The sequence below is a fragment of the Panthera pardus genome, unplaced genomic scaffold (assembly GCF_024362965.1).
Source record: "Panthera pardus isolate Hobbes unplaced genomic scaffold, ASM2436296v1 HiC_scaffold_24, whole genome shotgun sequence".
Classification (NCBI taxonomy): domain Eukaryota; kingdom Metazoa; phylum Chordata; class Mammalia; order Carnivora; family Felidae; genus Panthera; species Panthera pardus.
Genome location: NW_026526810.1, coordinates 128,024,618 through 128,049,895, shown reverse-complemented (window position 1 = coordinate 128,049,895; position 25,278 = coordinate 128,024,618). Strand labels below are relative to the sequence as shown.

At 41.6% G+C, this 25,278-nt stretch overlaps 2 protein-coding genes across 2 annotated transcripts; one reads left to right on the top strand and one right to left on the bottom strand.

Moving 5' to 3' along the window:
• UBR7 (ubiquitin protein ligase E3 component n-recognin 7) lies at positions 1-20,250 on the bottom strand. Its single transcript, XM_019462109.2, has 11 exons — positions 19,996-20,250; positions 18,027-18,160; positions 17,439-17,499; positions 15,626-15,721; positions 13,241-13,294; positions 12,659-12,764; positions 10,163-10,371; positions 9,798-9,947; positions 9,060-9,222; positions 7,973-8,034; positions 1-2,277 (listed from the first exon to the last, which is right to left on the bottom strand). Exons 1-11 carry the CDS (start codon positions 20,143-20,145, stop codon positions 2,185-2,187), a joined length of 1,278 nt encoding a protein of 425 aa, XP_019317654.2. The 5' UTR covers positions 20,146-20,250; the 3' UTR covers positions 1-2,184.
• A 91-nt stretch (positions 20,251-20,341) lies between these two features.
• On the top strand, positions 20,342-24,143 carry GON7 (GON7 subunit of KEOPS complex). The gene is made up of 2 exons (XM_019462110.2): positions 20,342-20,612; positions 23,275-24,143. The coding sequence occupies exons 1-2, from the start codon at positions 20,408-20,410 to the stop codon at positions 23,367-23,369; spliced, it is 300 nt and encodes a 99-aa protein (XP_019317655.1). The 5' UTR covers positions 20,342-20,407; the 3' UTR covers positions 23,370-24,143.
• Positions 24,144-25,278: the final 1,135 nt, after the last annotated feature.

Sequence of the window (25,278 nt, the reverse complement as noted above, 5' to 3'; positions counted from 1 at the left end):
TTTTGTTGGAACTGATTTTATTTAAATTTTACAGAAACCTGATCGAAGTATGTAACTGTAAGTCCAGTAACAAGTCTACAAAAATGCACGTACGATGCCAGAATTCCTTAAAAGCAACTAATATCGTATTCTCGTTCGGCATAAAACATGCATTGATATCAACTGCCACATGTTGGCCAAAATCAGTCTCTACAAGAAGAGACAGTCCATTACGGTCAATAAGAAAACTAGTTGTGAACACAGATTAAAAAAAAAAGAGGTTTTCTGGTTAATGTAAAAGGAGGAGCAGTACCTTTCTAAACGAGCCCCTCAGCCCCGGGTGACGCGTATTATCGTGCTGCGCAGTAACGCGTCACCTCCGAGACCTGGTCCTGACCTGTCATCGGAGCAAGAAACTCCCTGGCAGTTAAAGCAAACGTTTGAGAAGATAGAAACTTTCGGACCACAACAAGCACACTAGCGCAACCTTGCAGAGGGCGCTCAGAAATCCTCAGACTTGGAAAAGGGTTCCCGGGCTGGGGATCGTAACCAGCCTCAAAGATGCCCCGAGCTTTTCAACCCGGCCCTTCTGCAAGGCCGGCTCAGGGCACACGGGCACCTCCTGTGGCCGGAAGGCCTTCTAGCTCCACACATCACTCTCCATGGGGATCTGTACTTAGGAGGCTTGATGCAGAAAACCACGGTTGGACCATTTCTTTGAGGCCCTGATGTCCTGTAGGCCGGGTTCATCTCACCCCAGGACGGGTACATGCGACTGCTGGACACACGAAGGAAAATCAACGTACACTCGTGGCCCCAAAGGCTCCGACGCTTAGGGTCACATACCTTGAAGCAGGTCCTCTACTGTCCGGAGAGACCGTGTTGCTCCAGAGGGACAGCAACTGAGGACTCTGCATTTATCAAAGGTGTTTTCCCCATAGACTGAGGGCTGTAAAGAGACTTCATACCAACTGAAAGGACTTCCCCTTAAAATACAACATTCCACAAGGTTCTTCAAAAGCGGGTCTCATGGTCATCAGAGAACCAGGCGTGGACATTAACATTTATTTACATAAAGCTCATCATTCCTGCAGCCTGGGGCCTTGTTTGGAGTCTCTCACATACCCTCTGCCTCTTCCAAAACAGGGCACTCCCTGCCCTGCTCGCTAGAAGTAAGCTAAACCAGTATTTTTTTTCTTTCAGCACAGATTTAAGGGGGAAATTAATAATTTATTGGGGTTCTCATAACATTTTCGTAACAGAACAATATCAAAATAGGTCTGTTTTTAATATATGCTTATGAATATCCCTGATAAGATAAAGAAATCCAGAGGACTTTGTAAACCACTAAGATTTCACAGGGTAGTACCCGGTCTATTTTCTAGGCAGCAGCAGAGGGACTAGTACACTGGCGAATTTTCTCCAGGAAGCCCTGTGAGCACTACAGTACTGAAATTCGAATATCTAGTGCCAGTGGAATTGTGAATGAAGTTTTCACTTTATTAGTAAAAATCATAACAGAGGTTGGCTTCCTCGGTCCTGCCATCGGCCAATCTCCCCGCCCGTGACAGACGTCCAGCCCAGAAAACCATCAGCCCTGACTCCGCTGGAGGTCGGGCCCAGAGGAGGCGAGTTTTGAGACACCCTCTAAGCCGTGACCACGCTTGCGAAAGCAGGGATGTGGGAGAAGAGGCAGACCGGGCCTGAGGAAGCACTGACCCAAGGCACCACGATCGGAGGGGTGAGGGACCTAGAGGGGTTGTGGCAGACAGGAAGGACGCTCCCGCCGTGCCCCCCCACCGCGAGGGTCCCGGGAGACAACAGCTCTGTGGCAGAGTAGACACGTTCAGGAGTTAAAGAACAAATCATTAGGAAAAAAAAAAAAAAACTAGTTTACTGTCTCAAAACCAAATCGAACTTCTTAAAACTTCTAAGCGAATAACCTGGGGGTTATCTGGTAGTCGGGCGGCGGGCCGGCAGTCTGTGGAATGAGCTGCATTTAGCGGAGTCAGAGGGCGCTGGTTGTGAAATCGGCATACACACTGTGGCGACCGTGGTTAAGGAGGAAAGGAAGCTCAAAGGCCGGAGGGGAGGCCTCTCCAAGGAGAGGCCGGAACAGGACCAGATGCGAGAAACGCCTCTTTTATTCCGGGCACAGTAAGTGGCCTTGGCGGTGGCCTGGCTGAGCAGGTGCCATCGTCCAATCTAGCTGCAGTAGTACTGCATCCCGTCCACTCTCCTCCTCTTTTTTGACTGAAATTCTTCAAAGAACTGCTGGATGTCCTCTCTCTTAACCACCTGTGGAGGAAACAGCAAAGACCAGGAAAGGGAAATGCGTTACAGAGCGGCAATAACCAGGCATGCTAATCACAAACAGGTTGAACAACACTGCTGGTAATAATTATCTTAGGGGCGCCTGGGTGGCTCAGTTGGTTGCGCATCTCACTGTTGATTTCGGCTCAACATGATCTCACCGTTTTGTGAGTTCAAGACCTGCATCAGGCTCTGCGCTGACAGCATGGAGCCTGCTTGGGATTCTCTCTCTCTCCCTCCCTCCCTCCCTCCCTCTCTCCCCCTCTCTCCTTGTCTCTCTCCTGCTTATGTTCTCTCTCCAAATAAATAAGTAGACTTTAAAAAAGAATGACCTGGGGGTCCCTGGGTGGCTCAGTCGGTTGAGCGGCCGACTTCGGCTCGGGTCATGATCTCACGGTCCGTGAGTTTGGGCCCCGCGTCGGGCTCTGTGCTGACAGCTCAGAGCCTGGGGCCTGTTTTGGATTCTGTGTCTCCCTCTCTCTGACCCTCCCCCATTCATGCTCTGTCTCTCTCTGTCTCAAAGATAAATAAACGTTAAAAAAAAAAAAAAAAAAGAAAAAAAGAAAAAGAAAAAAGAATGACCTGAATGTGTAACTAATCATATATCTCCATCCTATAGAGGGCTCATTCATCCAGGCGCACAGACACGGGCTGGGCCAGAGCCATACAGCCAGGAGGGCAGAACAGTGCCGAGAGTGGATTCCTTCACTCACCTCGCTTTCCTCACACGAAATGAGATAAAAGCAGCACCTATCTAACGGGATGGGAGATCAGATTGGATTTAATGCCTGTGAAACACTGCCTGGCACATAATAAGTTCTTTTTAAATTTTTTTTTTAATGTTTATTTATTTTTGAAAGAGAGGGAGACGAAGTGTGAGCAGGGGAGGAGCAGAGAGAGGGAGACACAGAATCTGAAGCAGGCTCTGAGCTGTCAGCACAGAGCCCGATGTGGGGCTCATACTCACAAACTGTGAGATCATGACCTGAGCCGAAGTCAGACGCTTAACCAAGCGAGCCACCCAGGCGCCCCTAAATTTTTTTTAAAGTTTTATTTATTTTTGAGAGAGACAGATCATGAGTAGGGTAGGGACAGAGAGAGAGAGAGGGAGACACAGAATCCGAAGCAGGCTTCAGGCTCTGAGCTGTCAGCACGGAGCCCGACATGGGGCTCGAACTCATGAGCTGTGAGATCATGACCTGAGCCGCAGCTGGAAGCATAACCGACTGAGCCACCCAGGCGCCCCACGTAGTAAGTTCTTAACTAAGTGCCTGAAGGTCTCCCAAGCCCACTGCCCTCGCCCAGGACCACAGCTGTCTCTTGGGAACATCCTTCAGCTCCATGTGAGTACCCACAGGAAACAAAGTCTGTTTTGCTTTGAGATTTGTGTTTTCTTCTTTAATGAGAAAAAGGAGCCAAAACACTTTTCCTCTTCAGGAGACCAAAATTAGAGGTGTTTGCCACATAAAAAGAATAACTGGTTGGGGCGCCTGGGTGGCTCAGTCGGTTGGGCGTCTGACTTCGGCTCAGGTCACGATCTCGCGGTCCGTGAGTTCGAGCCCCGTGTCGGGCTCTGTGCTGACTGCTCAGAGCCTGGAGCCTGTTTCGGATTCTGTCTCCCTCTCTCTGACCCTCCCCCGTTCATGCTCTGTCTCTCTCTGTCTCAAAAATAAATACACGTTAAAAAAAAAAAAAAGAATAACTGGCAAAAAATAAAGTAGCAACTACTCTTAGTAAATGGAATATCCACTTTATGCAATGAGAAATTTGTCTTCTGTTTCACTGGAAAAAGATTACAGCATCATACAAAGGTGTTCAAGATATTAGCAAAATAAAACACTAGAAATAAGAAAATAAGACAAAGGGACAATATGGATGAAAGAGTAAATTGGGAAAAGCTGACAGGAGCCCCGGCTCACCCAGGAGTGCTCCGCCAGCTGATCTGACCCCATAGCTGCCTCCAGTCTATCACAGGAAACAGGTGTTCATTTACTTTTTAATTACAAAGGTAACACATTCTTATTGTTCTGAAAGAATGCAGGAGGGGCAGGGAGAGGGAGGGAAAGAGAAAGAAGCCCAGTCAATGCAGGTGAGCAAGAGTGAGAGAGAGAAAAGGAAAGGAGGTGGTAAATACTTGGCTGTAAAGCGAAACACTCCCTCTCGCTCCCCAAGAGTAAGTGCCGCTAACTTACACAAACAGCAATGTCAACTCGAGTAACTTCCTTGGGGGAAGACCCTCGTTAATCCTCTAAATGGAAGAACGGCACAGACTGATACATCAATTTCACAAGCACCAAGGCTGAGACAGCTGGTCAACAAGTGAGGACTCAGAACCCCTAACAAAGTCAAGATCTAGACACTGAAGATACTCGCGATACCACAAAGCTCTAATGTATTTGCTAAATGGCGTGGAAACTCACACTTATGAAATGCTAATATATAGGACACTTGGAAATTCCAATTCGAAGGATCTGTCCCTACTTCGGATCACCAACACTAAACACTGAAAGGCAAAAAAAGAATTTTTCCTGCAAAGATGTTGGGAGAGGGGACCTAAAAGCACGCAAATCAGAGCGTGCAATTTTTAGCTTCTAGACCCTCAAACGGTCACAGCCAACATGCAGAGTAGAATGTTAAGGAATAAATACTGGGGTTCAGTAATAAATCATTTTATTGGTTTCTTTCAGAAGATTTGTAGTTTCTAAGTGGTTTTTTAATTTTATTCATTTTTAATATTTATTTTTGAGAGAGAGCATGAGTGGGGGAGCGGGGAAGAAAGAAGGGGACAGAGGATCCAAAGCGGGCCCTAGGCCGACAGTAGTGAGCCCGATGTGGGGCTCGAACTCATGAACTGCAGAACGATGACCTGAGCTGAAGTGGGACACTCAACTGACTGAGCCACCTAGGCGCCCCTAAGTGTTCTTTTTTTATAGTCAGACACAAACATAAAAGGCAGTCCATTATCTAAGAACATCTAGAACTTATAATCTTATGTGGACAAATACAACCAAAGTAGATTAACCTTATTCCAACTTAAGGTTCTTATTTGTTTTTATAAGGATCTAATTAGTAATGTCATGGAACAATAAACAAATATATTTTTCTGTCTTTTTAACTCATCATATCAGATAAAAAGCGGCCCTAGTGATGACAGAGATCCCTAAGTTGAAGATCCAGGTTAAGACTGAAGAAAATTGCTAGTTTCAGGGGCACCTGGGAGGCTCAGTTAAGTGTTGGACTCTTGATTTCAGCTCAGATCAGGATCTCACAGTTCGGGATTGAGCCCTGTGTTGGGCTCTGCACTGGGAAAAGGAAGCCTGCTTGGGATTCTCTCTCTCCCTCTCTCTCTGCCTCTTCCCTGCTTGCACACTCTCTCCCTCAGAATAAATGAATAAACTTTTTAAAAAAATAGCTTGTTTCAAATGTGATTGGAAATATATCTTTTACATGATTTTAACTATGTGTAATCAAATCAATAAAGAGCCTTGTGACCACAAACAGCACAAGAGCAGAGATCCTAGAGTCAGGAACACACATGCTTTGACACATTTGAAAGACTTCAAATGTCCATCAATAATGCAGAGGTTAATGTACACCAGAAACTAATGTAACACTATACTTTAATTAAAAACAAAAGTGCCAAGGGGCACCTGGTGGCTCAGTCGGTTAAACATCCGACTTCGGCTCAGGTCATGCATGATCTCACAGATCATGGGGTCGAGCCCCACGTCGGGCTCTGTGCTGACCAGCTGGGAGCCTGGAGTCTGCTTCAGATTCTGTGTCTCCTTCTCTCTGCGCCTCCCCTGCTCACACTCTCTCTCTTTCTAAAATAAATAAACATTAAAAAACAAAAACAATAGTGCCAAGGGGTGCCTGGGTGGTTTAGTTAGTCAGTTGAGAGTCCAACTTTAGCTCAGGTCACGATCTCATGGTTCATGAGTTTGAACCCCATATCAGGCTCTCTGCTGTTAGCTCAGAGCCGGCTTGGGATTCTCTGTCCCCCTCTCTCCGCCCCTCCCACTCTCCCCCCCACTCGTGCTCTCTCTCAAAAATGAATAAACATTAAAAAAAAACACAAAAAAAACAGTGCCAAGGTTAAAAACAGTTACACCTATGAACGAACATTCTTAGTTCTAGCAAGAAGAAACAGAAGTCTGCAGTAACCAGAGGGACAGGAATAACTGTAGTTTAAGAACTGCTGAGAGGCAGGAGGATGTTCACAGTGACTGTGAAGAACATCCTCTAAAAAATGAGAGAAATCTACTAAAGAGAAAACTCAACTTCTGACTTTACAACTCATTTTGCAAAAAGGCAGCACTGTGACCCTGTCCACCCAGGCAGTTTCAAGTTCTTCCCACATTCACGAGCAAGGAGAAAGTGGCCTTAAGCAACATGGCAGAGACTCCTTCCAAGAAAACAAGTCTTGGGGCACCTGGGTGTCTAGTCGGTTAACTCTTGGTTTTGGTTCAGGTCGTGATCTCACGGTTATGATATCGAGCCCTGCGTCGGGCTCTGTGCTGACAGTGTGGCATCTGCTTGGGATTTTCTCTCTCTCCCTCTCTCAAAATAAATACATAAGCATAGAAAGGAAGGAAGGAAGGAAGGGAGGAAGGAAGGAAGGGAGGAAGGAAGGAAGGGAGGAAGGAAGGGAGGAAGGGAGGGAGGAAGGGAGGGAGGGAGGGAGGAAGGATGGAAGGAAGGAAGGAAGGAAGGAAAAAGAAAGAGAAAAAGAAAAAAAGAAAAAGAAAAAGAAAGTCTCAGCATACTTCCTTGGCACCCACCACCCCCACATCTAACTTGATTTCTGTGTCTGGACATAGCAGAACAAAGCATCAACTGTCCATAAGGACAGCCTTAGACCAAGAAAAGTTAAATTTTGTTTTATATCTGCCTTTGGAAGGCAGAAAAGTATTTCATGAAAAAATTCTGTCACAAATATGTGAATCGTAAAGAGCAAGTATTTATAAATTCATCTGGAAGACTATTTAAAAAATTTTTTCTTAATGTTTACTCTTTTTTTTGAGAGAGAGAGAGAGTGTGAGCTGGGGAGGGGCAGAGAGAGAGGTAGACACAGAATCCGAAACAGGCTCCAGGCTCTGAGCTGTCAGCACAGAGACTGACACGGGGCTCAAACCCATGAACCGCGGGACCATGACCTGAGCCGAAGTCAGATGCTTAACTGACTGAGCCACACAGGCACCCCAAGACTATTTTAAATATTATACATTTTAGAATCAGTGTCACCCTTAAAAGTAGACAGACTCTCTTACTAGCCAGAAAAATGTTTTGGTCTCAAATTCTGAAGTTCTTTTATTCCAAACTATAGAATCCAAAGTCCAAAATAAGGGGCCTGGAATTAATTTTTCCCTGCCTGATCATTTGTTCTTCCTCCTCCAAGGACCTCTGCCAACGTCCTGGCCTTCCCCTCAGCCACAAGCACACTCTGCAGACCCTGTGTGGCTGCTCCACCTCTGACCCCCTCGAGCCCAGGGCTGGAAGGACTCCCAGTGAGGCCAGGTCCTTGTTTCACCACCTGCTCCTGATTCCCCTCTGCTCGGCCCGCAGTCACCTCTTAAGGATCCAGGTTAAGACATATGGTCATTTTTTCATCCAAGAAAATGAACAGTTTATTCAAAACATACAGAGCTATGATTAAAATTCTGTAATGCAACATACATACCGTGCCTTCATCAGCAAATCTCTTGAGATAGTCTTTAAGTTCGGTCTTCAAGTCATTGTATTCTAAATCAAAACAACAAAAAAGGTACATAGACTTTAGGCAAGTCATTTGCCTTTAGAAACAAAGTGCATCTTTTCCACTGATAGTTGAGTAGGTTAATACTTTAAACTTTCTCTAAGCGAAACATGCATGGAAACTTGCTTCCAATTTCTCACAAGTTCTTTCATTTTGATATTGAGGACCCTACTTCTTAAAACAAATGAACAAACAGAACTCAAAAAACTTGCCATTCCAAAAATATTAGCTAAGAATTTTTTTAAAAGGTTTCCTATCTCTCTGGAATTCTAGTAATGGAAATAATCTTGGACTCCTCAAACTTTATAAGCTTCAAAACCGATTCACTCACTTAACAGTTCCTATTACGTATGAGGTACCCTGAGGGCTACAAAAATCCTTCAAATGCAGCCTCCATCCTCAAAAAGCTTTTAGTCTAATAAAGGCAAAAGAAATTAATCAGATAGTTAAAAATAAAAGACAGAAACGATCAATGCCACAGAGGTGGTGGCATCTGAGTAGTCAGGGTGGAAATTACTAAAATCAGTTGGGCATGCTGGGGGGAAAAATGTAAAAGCCTGCAATTAAGGGCTCAGGGATATTTTCTCCTCTGGTGGTTTCCTGTGAACCACTAAAGCAACCTCAAGAACCATCCAAAAGATAACATGCTTTGCTCAAAAAGAGGACACGTGATGCTCCATGAAAACTATTTAAATCGATGCACAAAGAAATTGATTTTCTATTATTCCATATTCATACACCTACCCTGAATCAAAACAGCATGTTAAGGTTTCTCAAGCACGTAATTATTCTAGCACCTAACTCTGATTCAGTGGTAATCACAGCTAAATACCCAGCAACGCTACAATTCAGCAAGCATAATAAGCATAATTGAAGCCTATTCTCTAATTCCAATTTTAAGCTTTTTTTGTATTAAATTAAAACTGTAGGTGTTAGTAGCCCTCCTTACACATATTTTAACAGTGAAAGAAACTTTATGAACTTCACGACTTTTTGTTCAAACAGCATTTACCACAAATAAGTTCCACTTGCTGGACTCTGTCCATGCTGTTAAGGGTGTCCATTAAAGGGTCTCTCCTGTCAGCTGCCTGGTCAACCTTGCCCTTGTTTTCATAAGCCAGAACTGTGTCATATTCATCTGTCAGGAACAGGACATCTAGCTCGCCATACATTTTCTTCAAAAAATAAAACCAGTTTCCCATTAGAACATATGTATATCATTCTCAGAAAGTCAATTCTCAAGAGCTGAGAATCACTAAAAATTTATTTTTTTTTTTTTTACATTAATTGCCAGAAAAACCTGAGCCTTTTAGTACAGAATTGCTTGAATGATTTATTCTTTTTGCCCAAATCTCTTTTAGTAATCTCCCAACTTCCCAATAGGTGTTGTATGGTCTAAAAGATCTTTATTTAAAAACCTTTAAAAAAATTTTTTTTAATTAAAAAATGAAAACTACTGATTTACTGGAACTTTCAAGTAATTTTTATTCCCAAGCAAATTCTATGATATGAAAAAGATAAAAATTTATGTTTTCCACTAAAATGAAGATAATAAAAAGTACTGCATGATTCTTAATTTCTCCCACAAGCATTCAGACTGCAAAGAGCATTTCATAAATTTGCTTAATATGAAACATTTTAAAGTTCTCTACAGAGCTAACATCAATTTCCTAAATATATTTTTCAGAAAGTCTTATTCTAGGCATCAGTCCGTAAAACACAGTGACATTGACCTTGATCAGTCACTCACCATACAGTCTTTGCAGGTACATAACTTGCTACGCCAGTTCAGGGGCCAATAGGTGGCAGTGTCTTTCTTTATCAACTGCTTAGCATTAAGATCCTGAAGTCTGCAGCCAGACTGTGATTCTGTGTTGAGATGTTGATTCTTAAGTGCGGTCTGAAATAAAATTAAGTTTTGAAGTATGTTTTTTACACTCTGACAGTTTAGACTGTATAAAGGAATTTCTTTGGGCAAAGGGTACAGTTGAGATCCAAAGCTACAGAGCTTACAAAGCTACAGCTTACAGTGTGATTACCACTGAATCAGAGTAAGCTCTGTAAGCAATTTTGCTTAAGCTTTAGTTCTTTGATGGCTTATACTTCATATGTTACCTGGGGATCAGACTCAGAACTAGAGCTGGTACATGGTTCGTTAGTCTGCTCTGCTTTAACTTCCGTGACAGCATCCTTTCCGTGTTCTGGAACATCCTCTTTGAGGGTACTATCTTGATGATCTCCATTTTCAGGTTTGATGACTTCCTGATCACCTATTCCATCAACATTCAGCACCAACCCATCATCCTCCACAGATACTTTGGTTACTGTGGGTTCAATGAAAGCAAACACACACACATATCCATAGACAGTGAAATCACTTAGTCTGATTAAAAAAGATTTCAGAATCTGGAAAAAGAGCAAGTCAACCTTAATCTCTGGAATAATGAGAAAGGAATTATCGACTCTTCCTTTGGTTATGCCTGCCTAATCCAGAGTTCAAATAATTGAACAGTTCATTTAAAAATGTCAGTCACAGGGCACCTGATTGGCTCAGTTGGAAGAGCAGGTGACTCTTGATCTCAGGGTCATGAGTTCAAGCCCCACATTCAGTGTAGAGATTACTTAAATAAATCTTTAAAAACAAATAAATAAAAATTGAAAATTAAAAAAAAACAGGGGCGCCTGGGTGGCTCAGTCAGTTAAGCCTCTGACCTCGGCTCAGGTCACGATCTCATGGTTTGTGGGTTCAAGCCCCACATCGGGGTGACAGCTGGGAGCCTGGAGCCTGCTTCGGATTCTGTGTCTCCCTCCCTCTCTGCCCCTCCCCCACTTGCACTGTCTGTCTCTTAAAAATAAATACATATTAAAAACATAAAAAATAAAAATGCCAATCACTACTTAAGCATTTTCTATGTAAAGGAAAAAGAAAAATACTGCAGACAGTAAAAAGAGGTAGGATACCTCAAGAAGCAAGAAGCAGGAAGAGGTTTAACTATAAACACAGGTGGAAGGGTAGTTTTGAAAAAACAACCAGCTTTTCTTGATGAGAGGAAGGAATAAAAAAAGGATGGATATAGACCCAGAAATACTGTCAAAAAGAAAAGAGCAATGATGGGGAAGTTCATGTTGAATGATGGCACTTCGATTTAATGGGAAATGAGGCCATCTGTTGACAGACAAGGAAATGAAGGGACAGGGGGAAGACTGATTAAGAAAACCCAACAAATGAGATATAGATACAGGTCCAGTGGAAAGTGGGAGATGTAACTGAAAAGGGTAGGAACACAAGGAGGACGCACCAAGTTTAAGAACTTTGAGACGGGGGTTAAGTGGCTCAGTTGATTAAGTGTCCGACTCTTGATCTTGGCTCAGGTCATGATCTCACGTTCTGTGAGATGGAGCCCTGCGTCAGGCTCTGCGAGGACAACATGAAGCCTGCTTGGGGTTCTCTCCCTTCTCTGTCTGCCCCTCCCCCACTCACATGCTCTCTCTTGAAAAACAGACAAAAAACCGAAACTTAAACGCTTAAAAAAAAAAAAAAAAAGAACTTTGAGACAAATCAAAAGTGTAGGGTGAGATTTTAGGTACGGCTGTGCTGTTTGCAGTTTGTGTGGTAAAATGTTCCCTGAAGGTGACAGGGGCAAGAAATTATGAGGTCAGAGCAGCAGATACTATGAGTAACTGCCACTCTAAAAATAAATTAAGTAACACATTTGCATCAACAGTAAAATTAAATAATGCCTCAAGACCATTGCTGATCAGTTGTTTTGGGCCAATTTCTTTGGGTACAATAAAAGTACTAGGTAACAAACTATACCCCACATCTCCCAACCAATAGCATATCTTATACTTAAGAACAATTTATGGGGCGCCTGGGTGGCTCAGTTGGTTGAGCGACCGACTTCGGCTCAGGTCATGATCTCATGGTTTGTGAGTTCAAGCCCCGCATCGGGCTCTGTGCTGACAGCTCAGAGCCTGGAGCCTGCTTCAGATTCCGTGTCTCCCTCCCTCTCTGCAACCGCCCCCCCCCCCCCCACACTCTGTCTCTCTCTCCTTCAAAAATAAATAAACATTAAAAAAAATTTTTTTTTTTAAAAAAAGAACAATTTATTCTGGGGGAGCCTGGATAGCTCAGTCGGTTAAGTATCCGACCTCGCCTCAGATCATGATGTTGCTGTTCCTAAGTTCGAGCCCCGCATCAGGCTCTGTGCTGACAGCTCAGAGCCTGGACCCTGTTTCATATTCTGTGTCTCCCTCTCTCTTTCTGACCCTCCCCTGCTTGTGCTCTGTCTCTCTCTCTCAAAAATAAACAAACATTAAAAAAAGAACAACTTATTCTGGTTTTATTTATCTTTCAAAGTCCCATTCAAAAACTGCCTCCATTTTCCCTAACTCTGGTCTCATCCAGCCTCTGCCTCATGTTATTTAAGCATAGATTTGTTCTTGGTAGTCTCCCAACCATTCTATAAGCACCTTGTGGAGAAGGAACGTTATCTTACACTTTTTCTACACCTTGCAGTCCAGTCAAAAACAGTTGCTAAAAATTCTGGACTGAACAGAGAAATTTCACAAGTACGAGACTGTGGCACACCAACTCCGCAAGATACCCACCTGCCAATTGTGCAGCATAAGCCCACAAGAAGGGGCAGCGCTTCATACAAGCCGGGCACACCATCTCCTGGAAATCCCCGCTCTCGGGGGGGATGGCACCAAGATGCTGTGAATACAGAAAAGCCACTATTTTCCCTGTAGTCTCCAAGTTGTCCAAAATGCTATTTAATAAACAAATATTGCAACAGAACACGGATCGTATCTTTACAATTTCTTTTTAGAAGAGTAATTATAATGTAAAATATAACACAATTCAAAAAGAAGCAAGAAGAGATCTTTTTTCTTTCTGTACAGATAATACCTTTTAAAAGGTAAAAGCTGGGGCGCCTGGGTAGCTCACTCAGTTAAATGTCCAACTCGATATAGATCACGATCTTATAGGTCATGATCTTTCGGTCATGAGATTGAGCCCTGAGTCGGACTCAGTGCTGAGCATGCAGCCTGCTTGGGATTCTCTCTCTCTCCCTCTGTCTCTGCCCTTCCTCCCTCCATGCATGTGTATGTGCGTGCATGCTTTCTCTCTCAAAAAACCAAGCATTTTTAAAAATTAAAAAAAACAACAATGTAAAAAGCTTTCCTTACCCTTCCATGGAACCAGTCTTCACAGACTACACACTGGATCATCTCATCCGGAATCTAACATGGAAAAGCAGTTTGTGTGTTAATGATTACAATGAATTCTGGGACACGGAAGTAAATCCAGCGAACGGAAGAACTATATATTAAATTCTCTATACCGATTCTGTGAGACGGCTATGCACATGCCAACAGTCAAGGGGCCAGGGAGAAATAGCGGGTCACAGGGCCAAAGAAGTTCACTCAACACGAACTGATGTTGCCGAAAGGTTACACTGAGATGAGCACTTTGGAAACAACCGTCAAAGCTGGTCCACTTTGGTTACTTGGCATCTGACTCTCGCAAGACTTTATAAGTAACATCTCATTTTACGTGAAAACCAAGACCCAGGAAGGTGAGGTGGATTGACCAATGTAGAATGTGGCAACCCCACATTCTTCAAGCCCTTCACTTTACTTAAACTGAAAAGTAAATATTATAAACAGTCTCTTGCTAATATGGACAGCAACAACTTCCCTAATTTGAGTTAGTTAAGAAATTAGATTCTGGTCCTAGGAAAATGATATACCATAGGGCACAGACTGTTTTTGGAATGATTTTCCTTTCATTCCCAGACTTTCATATCTACTGATTAATATCCCAATGTTGTTCCGTCCTTTCCCTATTATAACTTCTCAAAGGGGGAAAAAAGCATATATGCCTATATATATGTCAATACAGATATACACACACATATATGAAATATACATATATATATAAAGCAGTTTTATTCTTTCTTCTACCTTGATCAATTTATTTGGCATCTTATTTTTTGTCTTTTGATTTAACAGTGTTATAACACTTTACCCCATACCTTAAAATATCAAGTTTTAAGGTTTTATCTTTGTTAACTCAAAGATATCTTCAACTTGTTCCTCTATATAATTTGGTTCAATAATTACAGTTCCAAGACAACTAGCAAGCAAGGAAGAAGGCAGAAGGCTAATTTTTCTAAACATAAAGCACTCCTTCAAATCAGTAAATACACAACAAAATCCAACCCAGTCAAAATATGGGCCACGGATATGAAAGGACAATTCAGATAGGTTATTACAAATGTTCAATAAACTCATGAAAGATGCATACTCTCATTCATGATCAGGGAAAAGAAAAAAGATACACCTCTTCATTTATCAAGATGGCAAAACTTAAAAAGACTGGTAGTATGTAGGGCTGACAGAGTACTGGGGAAAAAAACCACTATCACCTACTGTTGGCGACTGAACTCTTTTGACAGAGGTGATCACAATTTTATTTTTTATTTTTTTTAAGCATTTTCTTTTTAATGTTTATTTATGTTTGAGAAAGAGAGACAAAGTATGAGTGGGGGAGGGACAGAGAGAGGGGCGAGACACAGAATCTGAAACAGGCTCCAGGCTCTGAGCTGTCAGCACAGAGCCCAAGGTGGGGCTCAGACTCATGAACTATGAGATCACGACCTGAGCCAGAGTCGGATGGTCAACCGACTGAGCCACCCAGGTGTCCCAACACAATCTTAAATATAAATATCCTATGTCTCATCAGTTCTACCTGTAAGTATCCATAAATACTTGCAGGAATATTACTGAATCAAATTACGGTATAAGGATGTCCACTGTAGCTTTCTTTAGAATACTGAAAAAAGAGATCGGACCAGTCTGCTACAGAACATTTAGGTAACTAACTCATAGCATGTCAAATTATGAGTACTTGGCTGTGATCAGAACAAGGTAGATTTGTGCTCTTTAGCATGGAAACAAGTCTATGATATACTGAGAAGTGAGAAAACCAAGTTGCAAAAGTGAACACACGGAATTTTCACTTTTGTCAAAAGGAAACTACAAATTGAAACACACATCACTTATGTGGGGACCGAAACAGGTCTAAAAACATACACACCAAAAAGTGTTAACAGTGGTTATATCTGGGAAGTACGACGGAGTGAGGAAGAAAAATTCTTTTTAAATTCTGTGTATACTTCTTTTTTTTTTTTAATTTTGTGTATACTTCGAATTGAGGATCCAGTCTGTACACCCCATTTCTTTTCTTCCATGGAGGCAAGAAGTTGAAAGTCATTGTTTGGAGAGTGCTTGGCGGTGGAGCAGGCAGGCAATGAGAGAGAGAGGAAGGACGAAAGCACTGGCCTTGAGAACGTCCTGCCCAGTATTTCATTCTTGTAATATAGAATGAGAAGAACACTCAAGATCTGTACCAGTTACAGCTCCAGCACAGACTCCTAAGAAAGGATAAACCTAGAATCCTCTCGCAATCCCCAAATCCCTTCTGAACAGCTATAAAGGCCCAGATTGGACAACAGGCTAAGGAGTGAAGGCTAGAGGTATTAACCTCCAATTAACCTCCAATTGCCTTACCTCATCTTCAGGATCAGGATAAGGTCTCTTGCAAATGCAGTACAATCCAAAAAAGTTGTCATTGTATTTATTGCCAGAATTTATCTTTGCTTTGTCCTGAAAGATATTCATTTCAATATGTAATATGGTCTAATTTTAACTATAATTTCAGGCATCATGAAAGTATAAATTATAAGTCACATATAAATATCACATATGGTATACATTATTTTTATAACACCAATATACTATAAAAACATATATTACATATATTTATAACACAGCATCAATATATTGTAGTAAAATATAAAAAATACCATGACATAATAATAAAATATCATGTATTTCATGTTGTATGACATTAATACATTCAATAAATTTCTGCATTAAATATCTTCCTCCCCAGAAGCTGGTTTTTAACTTTCAAAGTACAAAGAAAAAGAATTCACTCCTATCAAAAGGATATTTTTTCCAGGATACAGAGAGCAAATTTGATTTTTTGTACCTTCTTTGTAGTAATTGGGGAAACCAAATACATCCATTAACAAAACGCTGATAAAATTATATCATCAACCTCTATAACCCAGAATTTCAAAGTACTTTTTTATTTTTTTTATGTATTTATTTTTTAGAGAGAACTTGCGAGTGGGGGAAAGGGGCAGAGGGAAAGAGAGAGAATCTTAAGCAGGGCTCCATATTCTGTGTGGAGCCCAACTTGGGGCTCGATCCCACGTCCCCGGGATCACAACCCAAGCTGAAATTAAGTTAGACACTCAAGGGGCGCCTGGGTGGCTCAGTCAGTTAGGCGGCCGACTTCGGCTCAGGTCATGATCTTGCGGTCCGTGAGTTCTAGCCCCGCGTCGGGCTCTGTGTTGACAGCTCAGAGCCTGGAGCCTGCTTCATATTCTGTGTCTCCCTCTCTCTGACCCTCCCCTGTTCATGCTCTGTCTCTCCCTGTCTCAAAAATAAATAAACGTTAAAAAAAAAAAAAAATTTTTTTTTAAAGTTAGACACTCAACCGACTGAGCCACCCAGGAACCCCAAAGTACTTCTTAATGCCAAGCTGTGATAGCCAAAGTTCCCAGGTTATTAGACAGTAAAGAGTAAGCAAGGAAATTGTCTAAAAATAACCTTCAAAGGAAGGAAAAAGCATGAGAGTTTTAGCAATTATGACTGAACAACGTAAAATCCCTGACATTCTAGTTTCTGTTACTTCAGTAAATGTTATTGCGTAAGTATAGTTAAAGCAGTGAAAAATCCCTGTGCACCTAGCTCACATTCATTATTACCAAGTTTTATTAATTCAGTTTTTACAGTTATACCCTTTGTTGGGGTGCCTGGGTGGCTCAGTCAGTTAAGCGTCTAACTCCGGCTCAGGTCATGATCTCACAGCTCATGAGTTCAAGCCCCGTGTTGGGCTCTGTGCTGACAGCTCAGAGCCTGGAGCCTGCTTTGGATTCTGTCTCTCTCTCTCTCTCTCTCTCAAAAATAAAATAAACCTTAAAAAATTTTTTTTATACCCTTTACTTTAAAAGCCTTAAAGGATGAACACAACCAACATAATTAAACCTCAGTTACATTAAAGAACATTCCCACCAAAATCTTTCATATTACAGTCTGTAATGCAGACTCTGAACAGGTTAGTTTTCCAATAAAATAAAAAATGGAATACAGTCTTTTTTTTTCTTTTTTAATGGAATACAGTCTAATACCAATTTGCCTACTTGAAAGAATAAGCATAAAAACTTCCTTTTTGGAAAATGCATGGTTTTTATCCCCTCTGGCAAATATCCATCTCAGCTACTTTCAATGTATTTTTACACTGCTCACTTACAGGAAATAATTTGCATTCCAAATTTTTAAACTTGCTGTTTCCGCAATCACAACGAAAGTTTCTGAAAAAAATGAGGGAGAGCCAAATTTTAGTTTTTCTTTTAAATCTAATGAATTACTCTTTAAATGTATTGCACAGCCCCTGCCCTTTCAACTCATTTCTAGGGTCTAAAAAGTGACCTTGATTGCTGTTCATATGTCCAATTTGAAATTTCTCCAAGCACAGAATAAAAGATTTAACAGTTTGGGAAATTAACATGCACAGAAATAAATATGTATATCACACATACATATACGCACAAGTAAAATAATGACAAAGAAGGATGACTAGTTTGAGTTTGTGCAATAATTATATTTGATTTTTTTTTTAAGTTTTTATTTAAATTCTAGTTAACATATATGGTAAAACTAGTTTCAGGTGTAATAATTATATTAAAAGGCCCTCCAGAAAAACTATTCTAATTATATAAAACAATTATATTAAATTTTACCAGTACACAACTACTTTAAATGGAAAAACAAGAAAAAAGCACAGGTGGAAACGAATCTAAACATTTAAAAAGCATCCGGCACCAATCTCTGTTTTCACCTTTTTGTGTATAGCTCAAATAGTTTATGACTCCCATGACATTCGTAACTGCAAGCGAGGCAAATTCCTGCTGGTTCTTCTCCCTCTGGGGTGCAAGTACTACACGCATAGAGTGCTTGTCTCTTTACTGAGCCCTAAAAGCCACAAAATGGAAGGAGAATAATCACACAAGAGAGTGCCAAAACACTGTCACATGTTTCATGTCATTATATATGCACTATGGTAGTGCTCATTTCACACGATGTTTTCTTACAACGATAGTTTAAAATTCTCAGGCAGCTGAAAAGAAGAATCAGCTGGCCTGCACCAACATCTTAACACATGAAAATGTAAGAGAATGTGTACAGGCTTATGTTAGCAATATCACACTTACGATTAAGATCAATGCATTTTATGCAAGAATCCTTTTGAGTTTAGGAGATGCGTGCTGAAGTATTTAGAGTGTCATGATGTCTGCAACTTATTTTCAAATGGTTCGGGGAGGGGGTCTGGGGGGGTGGGGGGTAGGGGAGATGGGGGGGTCGGAGTTACATAGAGAAGAGAGATAAAAGCAAATGTGGCAAAAAGTGAATATGTGGAAGAGGCACACAGGTGTTCATAAAAGTATTCTTTCAACTTATCTGTAGATTTAAATTTTTTCACAATTAAAAGTTGAAGGAAAAGATCAGCAAAGCTTTTGGAAATCTTGACAATGGTTACCCTCCTCCAGGAAGGAGGGAGGCAGCGAAGCTTCTGGGATGCCAGTAATGATCTGGGGGCTACACACATGCATATGTTCACTTTTTTCCACAAATCATACAAATGATTTGTGCATTTTCCATATATTTTACTAAAGTAAAAAGAAAAAATTTACGAAGTCCAATTTATAAAGCTAACCACATTTCAAAAATAGCTTACACACATTTTAAGGAAAGCAGAAAAAAAAGTTGTTTTAGTGGTGACCAAAGGTTTTAAAATACCAGCCAACATCTGGGTCTGTCTGTGGATCCCAGGTTTTTTCAACAATCTAACCACTGGGCAGGGTTAAACTCAACTGGTCAAGATGACAACTGGTATTATGAGCTCAGTCCACACCACATAATGACCCCAAGTCTCTCACCTCATCCCCCAATATTGCCATCCCAGCCACCCCCAGCCCTGGGGCTAGGCAACCTCCTTCTTCCTACCAATTCTCATCCCGTGTAAAGTTTTCTTCTACCCACCTTTCTCCATTTTTGTACCTAGAAACATAGGATGAGTCACCAAACACTACAACACACCCCCTCAAATCCTGATTCATAACGTCTTCCAAATGCCAAATATACCCTTCAAGCAAATCCTCTCCCCTCCTCCCTCCTTTACCAGTGCCACCTGCTGTCGTGGTTCCGGTCTATTTCCATGGGGGGCGGACTGCAGATAGACACCATACTTGCTTCGCCTCGCAAAAACAACAACAACAACAACAAAAAGCCTACCAGCTTGTACTTGTCAAACTAAATTGCAGAGGATTAGCTGTCAAGGGGCCCAGCTCGGGGAGATTTTCAAATCCAGAGCTCTCTCCTTTAACTCTGCTTCGACTCTCCCATTCGGTTCCAAATAAACATTCTTAGGATGGGAAAAGTAAGGACAAAGATGTCGGGATTTGAGCGGTCAAGGGGATAGTTTCTGAAAAGCAGCCAAGGCACGGAGAAGAGAAGGAGAGGAAGGAAAGAGCAGGGGTCCCAGGGCCAAAGCCTGGAGAATCCTGAGGGACTAGACGGAGGAAGACCGAGGGAGGAGGGGAGCCCTGCTGGAAACAAGCTGAGAAAGGGAACCAGGAGACTGAGGTTTAAGGGCAGCTGGGCCTGGGATGGGGAAGTCTACGACGAACGGTGGCCTGGGACCACCCCAGGGGAGCCGGGCCGCGACACGCGGGAATGGGGCAAGTCTGGTCGGGAACAGGAGGTTCAGCGGGAGCCCGGGGAAGGCGAGGCCAGGGCCGCGCGCCCACCTGCGAGTAGGAGCACTTTTCGGAGTCGCTGCCGCCCAATACGGCGCACGCTTCATTCTCCAGCTCCTCGTCCTCCTCTAGTACGTCGACCAACGATACCACGGGCTCCAGCTCCGACTGCCGCCCAGCCGACCCCTCCGCCCCAGCCATCCTCAACTGTCAGCGGGTCCGCCGCTCGGCCCGGCGGAGGCGGGAAAAGAGGCTGCGAGAGGCGTGGCCGGAGGAGGAGGGGCCCAGCGCTAAGAACCAATCTCAAGGAAGGGAAGCGAAGGAAGGGGGAGGAGCAACTTCCGACAAACGGAAGTCACTCCTCTCCCTTCTCCCGCCTGCGCCAGGCTGCGCCCACGGCGAGTTGACTTCCGCTTCCGGGTGGCGCCTGGAAGTCGGTGGCTGCTGAAGCTCAGCCATCGCCATGGAGTTGTTGGGCGAGTATGTCGGGCTGGATGGGCAACAGCAGCGGCTGCGGGTGCCCTGTGAGGTGCCGGCCGACGCCGATCCTTACGAGACCCTGTTGTCTGGCGTGGCCCAGATGAGAGACCTGGTGACAGAACTCTTCGGCCCCCTGGTACAGCAGGAAGCGCAAGACCGGGTGGCGGCTCCAGAAGAGGCCTTGGACGGTGAGCCCTGAGAAGGTGCTGGAGCGACAGGAGGGCGGGGCAGGGGAGCCCGGGTAGAGTGGCCGTCTTGGAGCAAGTGAGCCTCGGGGGAAGAAGAATCCCAACTAAAAATTGTTAGTCCTTACCGCCGTATTATCTGCGCTACTTCTGCTTAAGCGTTTGACGACTCTCTTTCCATATGTATCACAAAAAGCGTGCTGAGTGCCGACTGCTCTGTGCCAGGCACTGGGCTGTGCTCTTGAGAAGGAATGAGGTGAATGCCACTCAGTTCCTGGCTTTCTGAAACTCTCAGGCTGGTGGGGGTTAGACAAGCAAATACTTATTAACAGATTGGAAGTATGACCCCAGGGCCCTCTGTAACTATTGCAAGCTGAGAGGACCCAAGAAGGCTTCAGAGAGCATGACTTTTGAGCTGGGTGTTGAAGGATGAAAAGGAGTATTACCTTCTTAACGTATTTGTAATTTAACGAAATTACACGAATTTACAAAATTTCATGAAGTTACAAACACGTTAAGAAGACTGTCCTCTGCGATCCAAAAGAATGAAATCTTGCCATTTGCAACAATGTGGATAGAGCTAGAGTGTATTATGCTAAGCAAAATAAGTTAGAGAAAGACAAATATGATTTCACTCATGTAGAATTTAAGATACAAAACAGATGAACATAAGGAAAGGGAAGCAAAAATAATATAAAAACAGAGAGGGAGATAAACCATAAGAGACTCTTAAATACAGAGAACAAACAGGGTTGCCCGAGGGATGTTAGGTGGGGGATGGGCTAAATGGGCAAGGGGCACTTGTTGGGATGACCGCTGAATGTTACATGTAAGTGATGAGTCACTAAATTCTATTCGTTAATACACTGTATGTTAACTAACTTGGATTCAAATTTTTTAAAAATAAGTAATTTTAGAATTAATTTCAGAGTAAGTTCTGAAGATTTCAGTTTAAGGAGTCTTAACTCCCAGGGACTCCTTTCCATATGCCAACTTAGAAGGTGCAGTTTGAAAGGAGAAGTGTGAAATTTAAGTCTTGTCTTGAATACGAAAAGAGGTAGGTACCTTTTTTGCCTGGAGCTGAAGGGCCAAAGAATTAAATATTGGAGTCAGGACTTACCTCCTCTCTAAAGGGACTTACACTGTACTGTACTTTGCATCTTGTGTATTATGTGAAGGAGCCAGTTCAGAACATTACACTGAGTTCAGACAATAGATTGGTTCCATGGATATATTAATTGGGAGTACCAGTGTATTGAGAATGAAGTCCTGTTTCTTGGCTCCAGAAGTACTTCTGTAATCTCTTGAAAACGTTATCATTGGCGTAAGGATGAGTATAGCTAGAGCCATTTCTTAAAATATCATTACTTGTTGAGAAAATAACTGCCACCTATGAATGGAAGGTCAGTAGTATATTTGTATCAGAAGACACGTTTTTTGTTTATTTAATGAAGACCCCATAAAGCTTAGGTTTTACTTTGTTAAAAGTAATCGAGATTGACATGGCACATTTTGTGTTCTGTGAATTTGATCTCAACAAATATACAAAACTTTAAAATTGTACCAGTTACTGAAGAAAAGTGATAGAACTCAGTACTAAAAAGTACTCAGTACTAAAATTGGCTTACAACCAATCCAGTTACCAGATGTGAAAGGATTTGAATAGACAGTTCTTTAAATAAGATATATAAATGGCCAATAAGCTCGTGAAAAGATGTTTAGCATCATTGGCCATCAGGGAAATCCTAGTGAACCCCAAGGAAATACCACTTCACGCTCACTAGGATGACTGTAATCAAAAAGAACAATAACAGGTGTTGGCTAGGATGTGAAGAAATTGGAGTCGTCAGACATTGCGGGTGGAAATATGAAAGGATACACCTTCTTTGGAAAATGGTTTGGCAGTTCCTCAGGAAGTTAAAGTTACCTTATAACCCAGTAATTCCACTCCTAGGAACTCCTAGTTCCACTCCTACTTCTCCAAAGAGAACTGGAAACCTACGTTCACATAAAAACTTATATATGAATATTCATAGCAGCATTATTATAATAACGAGAAAGTGGCAACAACACCATGTCCGTCAGCTGATGAGGCGATAAACAAAATGTGGTGTATCCATCGATGGAGTAGTATTCAACACTAAAAAGGAATGCAGCACCGGTAAATGGCTATAGCGTGAGTGAACTTCAAAAACATGTGAAGTGAAAGCAGGCAGACAGAAAAGGTCGCATATTTTAGGATTCCATTTATATGAAATGTCCAGAACAGACAAATCTATGGAGATAGAAAGTAGATTAGAGGTTGCCAAGGGCTAAGGGGAGTGAGAATTGGTTTTTGGTGTGCCATTTCTCAGATGATGAATGTGTTCTAGAATTAAATGTGACAGTTGCTCAACCTAGGGAGTATACTACAAATCAATAAATTGTACACTTTAGAAGAGTGAATGTTACATGGTGTATAGATTATATCTCCAAAACAAGTGGCAGATAAGAAAGATTTTAAACACCAAAATTCCTGAAATCTTTTTAACCATACATACTTTGAATCCAACGTATGCATAACTTAATTAATCCTTAAAGTGAAATGGTCTCAGTATCAACCATTTTAACAATCTCTTTCTTTGAACCACTGAACATATTGTCACACAAATATTTATTTTAAAAGGTGATGATGAAGATGATGCAGAAGATGAAAATAGCACTGATAACAGAACTAACTCAGATGGACCATCTGCAAAACGGCCCAAACCACCATCTTAAGAATAGGTTTTATGAAATTTAAAAGACTGCTACTCTATCTGAATTATCACACGCTGACATTTAGGAAAGACTGGTGCTCTAATTTGGAAAAGTATTTGTTTTATTCCCCTAGGACAATTTTGTCAAAGAAAAAAATGTATCTTCTGTTTCCACCAAAGAAAGATATAATAAATGTTTAGTCTGTTTTCTTGAGTGAGAAATAAATTTGATACTGTGGAAATAACTAGAACACTCAATGCTATATAAAATCCTCTAAGTTGGCAACTGAATATTTGTTCAGTTTTCTACTTTTTAAATAACCATTGAATTAAGTTGTGTGATATCTACATCTTGTGGCTTCTGCTTGTTATAAAAAGTACACCTCATAATCCCGCACAATAACATTTCAAAGAAGATGTAAGTGGAGAAAATCGGATATTAGATTTAAGAATGGCAGATCTGTGTAAGAAGAAGGAAAATGGGAATAGAAATACTGAAGAGGGAGATGAGCCCGGAGAGAGACCCAAGGAAACCTGGAGTCCATACTTACACCCAGTGTATAGACATCCAGAGGTGATACCACTCAGTGAATATATACATTTAACTTGTAACTTAAGAGAACGAAGTTGGGCGTGCTTTTATGCTGTAGCATGTTATGTATATAAACACAAATGTAAGTCTTAAACAATCTATGTTGACTTTAACTTAAGGTATTTCTCATCCTGTATCCTTGCTTTGATTTTGCTTACCCCAAAGGCCTGTTGAATCCTTTAAAATACATATATATTCCTAAAATATGTGTGTGTATTCCTTTTCGGCTTGTTGATGGGACCAAGGCATTTTTTATTTCCTGTGCATGTTTCCTGATTCATTTAGATAGCTAAAATGCAAAGAAATCAAGTACATGTATCTAAGGAAATACAAATAGTTATAGAATTTTAGAGTTGGAAGTAACCTTACAGATTATATATGACTTATTTCCAAGATGAATGGAACCTTAGAAGAGGTGTTGCCCTGAATTTGAGCTAAATATTGGCAGAGATGGGTTGTACACATAGCCTTTAACAGATTACCAAAAAACCCCAAAAGCAGATTATCATAGTACTTTCCCAGTTACATATTCTGAAATCTATAGTTTACAAAGTACATACAATTAAGGAAACCGAATTTAGATACCTTTTCATGTCTTTTTTTTTTTTTTAATGTTTATTTTGAGAGAGAGACAGACCACACATGCAAGTGGGGGAGGGCTAGAGGGAGAGGGAGAGAGAATCCTAAGTAGGTGCCATACTGTCAGCATGAGCCCATCGTGGGGCTTGATCTCACAACTGTGAGATCATGACCTGAGCTGAAATCAAGAGTTGGACGCTTAACTGACCGAGCCACGAGGTGCCTGATACCTTTTCATATCTTTGAAGTATTGTTTTGCTTGGAACATCAGCCTTCCACTAAGTGCTCTTATGTAATCAAAACAATACCAACTAGGAAAAAAAAAAAATACTAACTAGGAAAAGTTCTATGAATGGTCAGAAATTGCCTTGTTTAGTTTGTGATAATGTCTCTAGTATTGGGACTTCTCAGTTATTGACTTATGATAATCTTTTTCTTCATACAATCCTTTAAAAAAACTTACCAGCACAGTTAAAATAGTTCATATGTTTTTTAAGTTTTTCTTTTTTAAAGTTTATTATTATTTTTTTAGTAATCTCTACAGTCAATGTGGTGCTCAAACTCATGACCCAAGGATCAAGAATCACATGCTCTCCCAGCCAAGCCAGCCAGGTGCCCCAAAATAGTTCATATTTTTTAAGTAATAGCTGGATTTTGCTCCTGAATATTTTGCTTTCTTTACGTTTTTTAACTTTTTTTATTTTTTTCCTTCTTTGTTTAGTAAATATGTTAATAAAGAAGAAATATCAAGATATTTGTG

What these genes read in the sequence shown, in the direction of transcription:
- UBR7 (XM_019462109.2), bottom strand. Translation starts at nt 20,145, where the DNA reads ATGGCTGGGGCGGAGGGGTCGGCTGGGCGGCAGTCGGAGCTGGAGCCC. An exon ending in TGGAATGCAAATTATTTCCT is followed by an intron (nt 15,722 to 17,438) that starts GTAAGTGAGCAG and finishes AATATCTTTCAG; the next exon opens with GACAAAGCAAAGATAAATTC. An exon ending in GTTCTGAGTCTGATCCCCAG is followed by an intron (nt 9,948 to 10,162) that starts GTAACATATGAA and finishes ATTTTATTTCAG; the next exon opens with ACCGCACTTAAGAATCAACA.
- GON7 (XM_019462110.2), top strand. Translation starts at nt 20,408, where the DNA reads ATGGAGTTGTTGGGCGAGTATGTCGGGCTGGATGGGCAACAGCAGCGG. An exon ending in TCCAGAAGAGGCCTTGGACG is followed by an intron (nt 20,613 to 23,274) that starts GTGAGCCCTGAG and finishes TTATTTTAAAAG; the next exon opens with GTGATGATGAAGATGATGCA.